Here is a 10,336-nt window from a genome sequence, read left to right on the forward strand (position 1 = left end):
AGTTGATCTTGTTTTCTTGAGAGCAAGACGATGCCATCCAAAACAATGGCATAGGATTAGAAAAGTTTTGAACGGTCTTCAAGTTATTTAGTGATACTCTAATTTGTTGAGAAATAATTGAACACAATTTCTTACCTCATGGATCCGTAGTTTCATGACCCTCCGTAGACAGAAGGAGGATAAGGATTTTACCGAATCGATCTGTGTTTCGTTTTCCCTTTCCTTTGCCTTTAATTAAATGCTTCCTTCGTTGACCCATTCCTGCAATTCAGAGCATTCACTGGTATGAAATATTGCTTGTCTGCCAGAAGTCACAGATTTATATCTGGTGAGCAGCAGATTTATATCAGCATACTTTTCAATTTTCCAACAACACACTGAAAGTTCTTAGTAAATTTTATAATAAAGCAAACATAAAACTTACCTTTTTGTTAACATTTGTTGTTTAATCTATATAAAGGTTTCTTCTAAAGCCCAAACATACTTGAACTTCAAAACCGTTGTTGTCGCCATCGCCCTTAACCTTTGACTGCCGAGGAAAACGGTAATTCACCATCCACCTTGACATTTCTTTGCGTGCGAAAATGTTCAACGCACCCCATTTGTTGCAGCAAATTTTCACAAACTATTTTCCCAAAAACACGCGACACGAACTTTCTGCCGCTAAAACATTACGCTGGAAGGGCGGACGGTTCTCCGAGTGCTAATTCGAAGATCAACGATTTAAATTAACCAAACCGAACGGAACGAACCTCGGGCTGGTGGGCTGGTTTCAGCAAACGGCAACGAGCTGTCAACTGAGAGGCCTCAAGGTTGTTCAAGGTCCTCTGCGCGTCTAAGCGGTTACGCGATGCAATTTATGATGAATGCGATACGATTAACTGACGGCCACTGGGGCATCTTAACTTGCTGTTCGCTTTCTGACAGAATTCCCATCAGCCAAACAACTCAGAAACAATCTCAGACCACCAATGAGTCTGAAGTCTCCTGAACGAACCCCTCCCAGGTGCTTCCTCGTCATGTCATGCTCGAGTTCGCACGCGTTTCCCAGTCCACGTAGTGACTTACTATTGTGAACCGATGTTTTTGTGGACCACTTTTGAAGATCGAGCCACAGACAATGTGCTGAGCACCTCATTAGGACCTCGCGAAAGGCGCGTCGTTATGATGAACGATCGTGGCTGGCTGGTGCAGACTGGTTGGCTTACGGTTTGTTGGCGTTTGTTCTCGTCGTCCCATGGCTAAACGGGTTTTTATTAACAGTCCCTTAGCCATTTTTTTGGACGCGGTTCAGCGTTAGACGGCTACCGGATGTGCGGCAAGCTATAAAGTTAATATTAATGATCGGCGAATCGGGTGAATTATAATCCATACACCGTGTCTCTGTTTGTCAAGGTCAGTGCGTGTGAAGGAAAGCCGTGCAAGATGAACTACATTTTTATTTCAACTTTTCTTAACTCTCAGATACTTTAAAAGCGCTCCCAAATTATATTAATTTTCCACCATTCTACTGTATTATCGCACAAGAACTGAGTGGAATCGGGGATCCACGTGCTTGTTCTCGGAGGACAGGTAAAATCAAAAGTGTTTCGAGACAATACATGGAACTTGATCGTTCCGCTTGGATGCTGATTTGTTCTAGACATGCCACTGGGAGACCTCACATTGAACCCAGTGTGTCTGAGTGTTGGTAAAAAGTATTCAATCGTTCTACGGGAAACCTCATACATCGCTGAAATACTCCGACGTTATTCGTCTCAAGTTTTGACCAAGACGACGCACATAACCACTGAACGATCGTTCTAATCGCCTGACAATTTTATGGCCCGCTCTCTCACGGCGACTGCGATCAGCAAGCTAGCGTCTGGGGGGAAAAAGTGCCTCACAGATCGGTGGAAAACCTTTAGCAGTTGCCGAGTGTGGCGATGGTGGCATCAGTTGTTGCCGTTGCCGATGACATCGACGGGGTATCTCCACTTGGTTACGCGAAACAATGACAATTGGCCATAAATTCAGTCACCCCTGACCTTGGCCGTCGTATCGTGAGGCCATATTCCGCCGATCTGTTCTCGTGCTTACCGCGGCCACGTCCAACACCACGTCCTCTACCACACCCCGGGCCGTTGTTCAGTTGCATCTCGCGGGGTGCGTCAATGATCCGATTGGAAGCGCTTGAATGTCCGAATGGCCGAGGGTTTGAACTGTTCAATGCATCGAAAAAGGTGATTTATTCTAGCGTGTCGCGGGTTTTGCGCTCGTGAATTTCACGCAACTTCCTTTCTTCGTTGCCGGGCCACCGGGCGTTCTCTCGGTGTCCAGGTGACATCTTGCGAGATCGATTGATTTTATCTTCCACCCTTCAACTGCTTCAACCACGTCGCCAGTCAAGCGGAGCGATGGCAACAGTGCGTCATAGTGGACGATGTTCGTATGCAAAGTCGCAGGCCAAATTTACGATGTGTCAGAAGCCCTACATAAGAATCTGTCGTGAGTATTGTTGAATGGCGTCTTACAGGGTGTTGTTGGGACTTTCAAATGATCGTCAGCCACTGGCCCAGAGCGTCAACAGCTCTAGGAGCTGTGGGTTAGCACAGAATGATGGATTGATTCTATGCAACAGTAATATGGGGTTGATCATTTAAATAAATATAATATTGAATATTTCTTGTGTCCGGCCAATATTGCAAGTCAACAAAAAACAAAATCCCTTCTTTTGATTCCGGCTCCCGAAAGTGAACCAGAAAAACCCTTCTACCAGGGCAAACACTTGATCGTAGCGTGTCTATGGCGCTCCTCAGCAAAGCCACCCCTGTTGCGTGTTCTACCAGCTATAGCTATCCCCCGCCATCTGGTCAGAAGCACTGCGCAAAAAAAAAACTCTAATGACCAATCGGTGGGGCCGTTCTTGGCGCGCAAATCTCGCGTCTCAGTCGCGGTTCGTCGCTTACCGAGCGCAGATATCTTTCGATTCGGAACTGCTGAACTACAACATTCGGTAAATTCGTGTTATTCTAAAGTTTGACTGGCCAACTAATGTTGCAAAACAAAATGGGCCACAGTGTACAGTGGAAGTATAGTGTTTTGAGCGTGCTACTTTTGGGCTCAGCGATTGCCTCGGCGGTGGTAAATCCGTCCGCAAAAGTGGATTTTACTGAGGCGGACGATCTGAATGAGGAGAGCAATGGGGCCGGGTTTGTGAGTGTGTACAAAAACTTCCCCAAAATTCAAGTGACGGTGGACACGCAGAAACTGAAGCGCGTTCCGCAACCGGAAACCAAGAGCGACGAGTCCAGCTCGGGTAGTTCCGGTAGCTCCGGTTCGGAGTCCGTCGAGCGCCCGTCGGTCGGCGTGCGGACGGACATAACGATCGAGATATCGGAGGAAAGAGCCACGAACGACACACGCACTCCGGCGGCCAGTGGTGATGGGGCGGTGAAGAAGGATCGCAACGGCACTGGAGGTGGTGGTGGCGGTAAAAAGGATCGAGGCGACGGTGCTCCCGACGATGACAATGCCAGCATACCGGTGTTCAAGGGGATGGCCGGAGTTTCGCCAGCAAAACCCAAACCAAAGCCAACGCCAGAGCGGGCGCCCCAAGGCGGGGGACCCATCGTGACCCTCGGTCAGCGGCCACCTTCGACTGGCTTCTTCTACGGAAGCAACGATGATCGCAATCGAATCAGCGGAGAGTACGATGCCTGGAACGGACGGTCGAATCCACACACGGTCACGGCCATCTGGACAACGGAAAGGCCCTACCTACGGAGGGCGGAGCATGACTTTGCTGGTGAGTAGTTGAGTTGCAAACGGAAGCTTTCGTGAAATAGTTGAAGGAAAAACACAACAACCAGGCACACGAGGTTGAATGGTGGCAAAATGCTTTGTAAAAAAAAAAAATGGTGGCAAAATGCTTGGTAAACGGCGATAACCAAAAGTTTCACTCCGATTGAGGTTTTAAATTACTCTTAGCTTGATAGTGTCCACAGTGAACAAAGGTCAAAAGAATATTGATGTAAATTGTTCTTAAATAACGGAACATTGTATTTCAAACATAAAGTACTTTGACCATTACATAACAGTTGTAGTTCTCATTGAATGCAAATTGTGTGCTGAATTAGTGTTTCAATTTATTTACGTATATTCGAAGAAATGATATGGGTTTTACCTATCACATGCCACAATCATGCCTCACACCTTCGAATTATTTTTTTAATAATCAGAGAAGCAATTCAGTAACAGATTGTAGAGAACTAACAGAGTGTTGAAATGCTTAAAAAGCTCCAAAGCTTGCCATTGCTATGAATTAGAAATTAATCAACAATGTAATGAAGCTGTTTTGATTACATACATAACACAGAACATAACAGTACCAGCCAACTTTTGTCTTAAAATAATAATATAACCAATAATCTGCTGGGATCAAGTCGTAAAATTAATAAAACCCCATGGATCGACTAAACAGATACCCTTGAACTTTAAAATGGAATACTAAAATACTATGCTGAATATGTACTAAATATGACGACATACACCAAACATCGAACACCTAAAATTTACTTAAGAGGCAGTTCGTTCCTATAGGATTTAAAAAACACACCTAAAAATTAAATAGAGCTCCAAAGATCATCTGTCAACGCTTTCGATTCCCAAATGATTCAATTACTGAATTTCAACAACTTTTCGTGTGTTTTGGTCTTATTGCTGGCATTTAGAAATTTAGCATACCATACCAACCTTAACAAACATACTTTCTTACGTACTTTGCTATCAAAGCCCTCGTACGAGCTAGTTGATTTATTTTTCATTCACTTCCAACAATGAGACTTCAACAATTTGATTCACTTCCAACAATTTGACTACGTTGCATTTTCTTTTTGTTTTGAGCAAACACACATCAAATATGCATTCCGTGTACGCGTGTTGTAGAGAATCATAACCCCTACTCGATCTTGACCGTATCACACGATAGCGATCTTCCCAAGCGACACAAACCGTACCTCGATTCACGTTCCATTCCCGTTCCCCACGTGCAGGTCCAGGTCAGCACCAGCAGACATACTACAAAGGGTACATTCCGTTCAATGTGGGCCACCACCATCATCCCCAAGCATCGACCGAGCATCACCATTCGGGAGACTGGAAGCCGTGTTACTGCAGCATCTATCAGCCGTGGGCCGCACGTGCCCCAACGAATCCCGTTCTTCCTCCCGCGCCGCACTCACCACCCGCCACTGTTCCGCCCAGGAGTAAAGTGGACAACAAAGTTGACGTCCCGAGTGCATCGTACCGGCAGCAGCAGTACCGCTCCATCCACTAACACTAGCTCCTGCGGGAAGTCGTTTCATTAGCGCATAATCATCTCACCCACTAGTCCATAAGAGTCGGGAAGACCACATCGAGCGCCGCCACGCATCGTTCGGGGTGGCTTCATCGTGAAATGACCAATAAAATGTGACACACTTTTTCCAACGCTGCCCTTTTTGAATACATTTCTCCAAACCCGATCCCCGGATCTAATGGTCCAGAGAGATCCATCGATTATGTCACCTTCTACTGAACCAACACACACCCGAGAAAGGCGCGTAGGCAACTGAGCGCTAGACTTTGGAAAGGGTTTCCGAGGCAGCAATGCAACAACTACGCGGTGCGGTGCACACATTCGGACGTCCCTGGCTGCCCCCGGGCGAGTCTGCTGGTGTCTGTGAGAACTGATCGTCCAGCAAGATTGATAAGACGATTCAAAGCCAACTTTAAATTCGACGCAGTTCAGTTCAGGACCGCTAGAGATTCAGTCTGCGTTTGGCGGTCACACGAAATCGTAGTTATTGCTTGATTTTGGGCCTTCTTTGGTTTAAAAAACAACAGAGCGATCGAAAATGTTGACCCGAAAGAGTCTGCTACTTGTGACGCTAGGATTAGTGATGGTGATCAGTTTGCCAGCGCGCTCCAGGGCAGGTACACACAAATGCTCCGTCAATTTGTTGCCGGAAGACCAGGCGGGCAATCATGTTTAACGCTGTTCACCTTACACAGCTCCCCGACCGGTGGACGCCGTAGATCAGATGGAAGAAATGGAGGAGCTGGGATTAGTTGGCTGCAATCATGCCGTCACCGTGACGGTTCTCCCGCTGCCCGGATTTACCGCGACACCGGATCCTCGATCGTCGTTGGAAATATCGTTTGAGTCGAGTGAAAGTGAATCGAAGGAGAACACAACGGCCAGTGGCTCACCAACTATGATTAGGGAGTAAATGAAACTTGTGTTTATTGAACAACCTGTCAGTGCATAATGAGTCGGTCCGGATCGCCCTGAGGCGCTGCTGGAGGTCCACGTCCGAAAATTGTAGGAGCAACAAACTCTACCGCATTCGAATCCGTCAGTCGCAGTTCCTCCGGAATGAAGTAGCTTCTTGCGTACTGCAAAACAGGCAGCTCTTGACACCTTGAAAATATCCACCAAAACCTCCTAAACCACAAAGTCTTACCATCGATACGTTGGGTAGCTCAAGCTGATTCGTATCCGCCACGGTGAACATAAGACGATCGTCATCCAGCTGGACCTTGGAAGTGGTTGATTGTAGCGTGATCGTTGGCTCGGTGGACGTGAACGACTTCACCGGCTTGGAGGACGTTTGCCACCACCAAATATTAGGAGTATCTGCCACTCGTGGAGCGTCGGTGGTACTGCTCGGCACAGGCGGAACCGTCGTCGTTGTTGTTGACCATGGTGGGACCCAGAGCATCCTCGAAACCTTCTCGTTAACACCGTTCAGAAACTCTCGCTTCTTCTCGTAAACTGTGTGCGACAGATTGGCCACCTTCCTGAATGGAATGTAGTTATTCAGTTGACGACGACAGGGGTTGTCAGTTGCTTTCGGATCTCTTACCCTAGCAAACCGTTCCCATCATGCTTACCCCAGCCACCCAGTACTGGAGCTGCAATGGATGGAACTATGAAATATGACGCTTCAAGCTTCCGCTCCACAAATCCGCTTACAGGAAAACACTTCTCCGATGCCGATGGCTAGCAGACCCAGCACTACCAGGCGCATTATCACCTAACTTCACCTAAACAAACCGATGAGATCAACCGGCGCTGCACGTGGCCTAATGTAGTTGCGAAACAGAACCGAACCGATTTACGTCGGTGTCTACACTGAGCGTAGGTTCGCGGTGAAGTTCGCGTTTGTTTTGACCCAATTATCACCGGAACACTGATAGTGGCCATCGCTATGCGTTCACGCTCCTGCCAAGGCTTGCGCTTATCAAGTGTCCGATGAGAAGTCCGACGGAAACACCCTTCGGATCAAGGATTCGAACGGGGCAAGGTAAAGTGGGTTCGATATTTATTCGTTAGCATCTTAGCAGCTACATAAATTAATGGCTTACATATGGTTAACGCAACGCGGTGGCACTAGGGGCACACTGGCTGAATGAATGGCTGTTCCCGGTGACACTCGATGGGTCTACGTTGTGTGCAAACTGTAGGTGCTTACTTTACCGTCGTCCTCGAGCGTGGTGGTAGCCGCCTTATAACCCGTCGTCTTACCGTTGACGTTGTGCTTCTCACTTTCGGCCGTCGAGAGCATGCTGTACGTTTTCGGTTTGCCATCATCGCCGTACTATATGGGAAAGACGGGGCTGGTAATCTGTTCTGGTCCTCAGCTCGCCTCGACTACACAACTTACCCGCTGCTCCGATGCCCACTTGGAACTGCTGGACCACGACTTGGTGCGCTTGAATCCTCCCGGCATCGTGCCCAGACCATCGTCGGCACTCGACCCTCCGAACCGAGTGTCCGTGTCGATCGTCCCACTACCCGCTACGGCTCCGTTGTGCACGTTCTGTGCCTGTACCCGTGCCAGTGACTCCGTTTCGCTCATGATGTTGTGCAGATCAGCATCAGCACCGAGCCCACTAGGGTTTCCGCCGGACGCACCAAACCGACGTCCCAGCTCATCGTTCGTGATCGGATAATGCTGGAACCCGGTGGTACCCGGCTTACTGTAACGATTGCTGTGCGATGAACTGGACTGCGCCGAGTACTGCGAGCCATAACCGGCACCGCCCGTGCCAGCAGCCGTGTAGTAGCCACCGGGATTCGAATAAGTGTTGCTACGCTGCTCCTGAACACTGGACGCATGTCTGCTCGTGGAGGAGGCTGCTCCTCCGGTCGAAACCGGTTGAACCGGGACCGGTACGTAACCTCCACTACTGTGTCGCTGCTGCTCGGAGGCACTTTCGTAGTTGGACGAAGCTACCGACCCCGCGGTACCGCCAGCCACGGGCACAACCTGGACGTAGCCCGGTGCCGAGTGGTACGTTTGGCGGCGCTGTGCTTCGGAAGTCTGCGAACTGTAACGGTTCGAACCGGTTGCCAGGGAAGGTGCTACGGTTGGGGTGTAGGAACCCGTGCGGACATAGCTTTGTTGATGCTCCCGACGGGACTGGGACGAAGAAGAGGTACCGCCAGATACGGGGATCGCCGTGTCGGTATCGACTTCTTCCTCTACGAGTGTGTCGCCGTCGACGTGATCGATGTGGCCTCGCGTCGCGTAAACATCCGGTTGATGTACGGACTGTTGAACCGATTGGGCTCGCTGAGTACGCTGCTCATCGAGACGCTCGGTAAGCGCCGGTTGCACTATGTTCAGATTGACAACGCGCCCCGAAGAGTCATAGCTCGTCGACGTCGCGGAGTCTTCGACGCGGGACCGAGAGGGTGCGGCGTAGTACTGCACCGAGGCCGGCATCGGTTTCGAGTACAGAACGTACGTGTTCTTCGCAGGATACTGGCGGTACTGGAGGTCCTGCTGCGAGGCGAACTCATTGCGCCTCGCGTAGTCACTGTTGGCGCCCGGTGCATAGGCGACCGGCTGCAAGTGCTGTTGGTCCGCCGACGACGACGAGACGTAGCTGGAACGAGTGTTGAAGGTGTTGCTTGCGGCCGTATCAGCCGTGGGCACGTAAACCACGCTGGCCGTGGCCGGTCTGGTGACCACCGAGCTCGATCGCTCGTAGCTGCTCTGGGAAGCGTGGGTCTGTGGGGCAGGAACCGGATATACCAGGGGTTGAATGTACGTTCCCTCGCGGATGCCGGTCGTAGCGATTACGTTTCCCGAATGTACCCGATCACGGCCCTGGGTACTGTACAGTTGTCCCAGTACCGGTTGCGCTGCCGTTGAAGCAGCAATCTGACGGGAGGATGATGAGCTCGAGAAGCTCGATCTTGTACCGGTGGACGCAACAGGATAAACGATCGGCGCGGCGACGGCATTCTGGACGCTAGACTCGTGCCGCGAAGAACTCGACGAGTACTTCTGTGACGATCCGGATGTCGCTCCACCGGCTGACGTAAAGCCTACGATACCCTGCCCGATAGTTTCCGCATCTCCAGCGTCCGCCGACATGTAGCAAAGCGTTTCGCAAGGACCTGCGGAGCCACTGGAAGCTACCAGTGCTGCCGACTGCTGTAGACGATCCGCGGCAGCTCTGCGGGCCGCGTTCACCGATGACTCGTGCTGCGAGTAGTGTCTAGAAGAAGGATTGAATTGAAAAGAGTTGATCACAGGAAACAAATACAATCGGGATCCTTACAACTGATCACTTCTGTACTGATACTCACATTCCCGTTACGGCATGACTTTGTGAGGCAAAGGTAATAACGAGGCATGCAGTTAACCCCGGCCGCAAGTAGGAGAAAAGTAACAATGCATAAGAAATCAAAGTCTCACCACGAAGAGGATCTGCTTAGAATACTCACTTATTGTGCACCGAAATATCTTCTGACCATGATGCGGAACCTATCGGAGATAAAAATAAGCCACAAAATGAAATCTGATTGAATGTTACACTATAATTGGTACCCGAATTCATATATCTGGTTAAACTTGAACATTCTGATTCTACCATCTTCAGTAATCTTCAGTTCAGAACGCACTTTGCACTTCGTAGAACGTCCGAGAACCATTGATAGGCCAGACCGTACACTTGGCCGTTTTTTGATAAGCTTGTGGCGTGACATCATTCTTACTAAAATGCTTTCTTTAAGCATCATCCAAAGCGATTCGCAACGCTCCAACCTAGCGTCCATGAATCACTTTCACATCCAGAGCAGTCCTTCTTTTACCTGCACTACTGATGCCAACCAGAACCGCGACGAACACCAACGACTTCCACATGGTGGTGGGCTAAACTGTTGTTTTCAAATACTCCACTAACTAAAACCGATTCTGCACTTCTTAGCTGTTCGCTGGCACAGCGAGAACTGAAATTTTATAGAACCTCCTGCCCGTGTTATAGCCAGCCCTGTGCGAACTATCTGCGCATTCGGCCA

General features: G+C 49.4%; 4 protein-coding genes across 4 annotated transcripts; 2 read left to right on the forward strand and 2 right to left on the reverse strand.

Annotated features, from left to right (window-relative positions):
* The first annotated feature begins 3,048 nt into the window (after positions 1–3,048).
* On the forward strand, positions 3,049–5,434 carry LOC128273215 (uncharacterized). Its single transcript, XM_053011148.1, has 2 exons — positions 3,049–3,787; positions 5,040–5,434. Exons 1-2 carry the CDS (start codon positions 3,049–3,051, stop codon positions 5,315–5,317), a joined length of 1,017 nt encoding a protein of 338 aa, XP_052867108.1. The 3' UTR covers positions 5,318–5,434.
* Positions 5,435–5,775: 341 nt separating this feature from the next.
* On the forward strand, positions 5,776–6,294 carry LOC128273218 (uncharacterized). Its single transcript, XM_053011151.1, has 2 exons — positions 5,776–5,955; positions 6,034–6,294. The coding sequence occupies exons 1-2, from the start codon at positions 5,877–5,879 to the stop codon at positions 6,249–6,251; spliced, it is 297 nt and encodes a 98-aa protein (XP_052867111.1). The 5' UTR covers positions 5,776–5,876; the 3' UTR covers positions 6,252–6,294.
* LOC128273217 (uncharacterized) lies at positions 6,052–7,052 on the reverse strand. The gene is made up of 4 exons (XM_053011150.1): positions 6,998–7,052; positions 6,888–6,936; positions 6,486–6,822; positions 6,052–6,417 (listed from the first exon to the last, which is right to left on the reverse strand). The coding sequence occupies exons 1-4, from the start codon at positions 7,050–7,052 to the stop codon at positions 6,280–6,282; spliced, it is 579 nt and encodes a 192-aa protein (XP_052867110.1). The 3' UTR covers positions 6,052–6,279.
* A 262-nt stretch (positions 7,053–7,314) lies between these two features.
* LOC128271644 (mucin-21) lies at positions 7,315–10,254 on the reverse strand. Its single transcript, XM_053009255.1, has 5 exons — positions 10,130–10,254; positions 9,764–9,803; positions 9,626–9,643; positions 7,689–9,534; positions 7,315–7,622 (listed from the first exon to the last, which is right to left on the reverse strand). Exons 1-5 carry the CDS (start codon positions 10,179–10,181, stop codon positions 7,467–7,469), a joined length of 2,112 nt encoding a protein of 703 aa, XP_052865215.1. The 5' UTR covers positions 10,182–10,254; the 3' UTR covers positions 7,315–7,466.
* Positions 10,255–10,336: the final 82 nt, after the last annotated feature.

Source organism: Anopheles cruzii, chromosome 3 (assembly GCF_943734635.1).
Source record: "Anopheles cruzii chromosome 3, idAnoCruzAS_RS32_06, whole genome shotgun sequence".
Classification (NCBI taxonomy): Eukaryota; Metazoa; Arthropoda; class Insecta; order Diptera; family Culicidae; genus Anopheles; species Anopheles cruzii.

Excerpts from the sequence above, each read along its gene's own strand:
- LOC128273217 (XM_053011150.1), bottom strand. The coding sequence starts at position 7,052 with ATGCGCCTGGTAGTGCTGGGTCTGCTAGCCATCGGCATCGGAGAAGTG. Across the intron at positions 6,937-6,997 it reads CATCGGAGAAGTGTTTTCCT|CTCCAGTACTGGGTGGCTGG; the intron begins GTAAGCGGATTT and ends CATCCATTGCAG. Across the intron at positions 6,823-6,887 it reads GATGGGAACGGTTTGCTAGG|GAAGGTGGCCAATCTGTCGC; the intron begins GTAAGAGATCCG and ends CATTCCATTCAG.
- LOC128273215 (XM_053011148.1), top strand. The coding sequence starts at position 3,049 with ATGGGCCACAGTGTACAGTGGAAGTATAGTGTTTTGAGCGTGCTACTT. Across the intron at positions 3,788-5,039 it reads GGCGGAGCATGACTTTGCTG|GTCAGCACCAGCAGACATAC; the intron begins GTGAGTAGTTGA and ends GTGCAGGTCCAG.
- LOC128271644 (XM_053009255.1), bottom strand. The coding sequence starts at position 10,181 with ATGTGGAAGTCGTTGGTGTTCGTCGCGGTTCTGGTTGGCATCAGTAGT. Across the intron at positions 9,804-10,129 it reads GGTTGGCATCAGTAGTGCAG|GTTCCGCATCATGGTCAGAA; the intron begins GTAAAAGAAGGA and ends TATCTCCGATAG. Across the intron at positions 7,623-7,688 it reads AGTGGGCATCGGAGCAGCGG|TACGGCGATGATGGCAAACC; the intron begins GTAAGTTGTGTA and ends TTTCCCATATAG.
- LOC128273218 (XM_053011151.1), top strand. The coding sequence starts at position 5,877 with ATGTTGACCCGAAAGAGTCTGCTACTTGTGACGCTAGGATTAGTGATG. Across the intron at positions 5,956-6,033 it reads GCCAGCGCGCTCCAGGGCAG|CTCCCCGACCGGTGGACGCC; the intron begins GTACACACAAAT and ends CACCTTACACAG.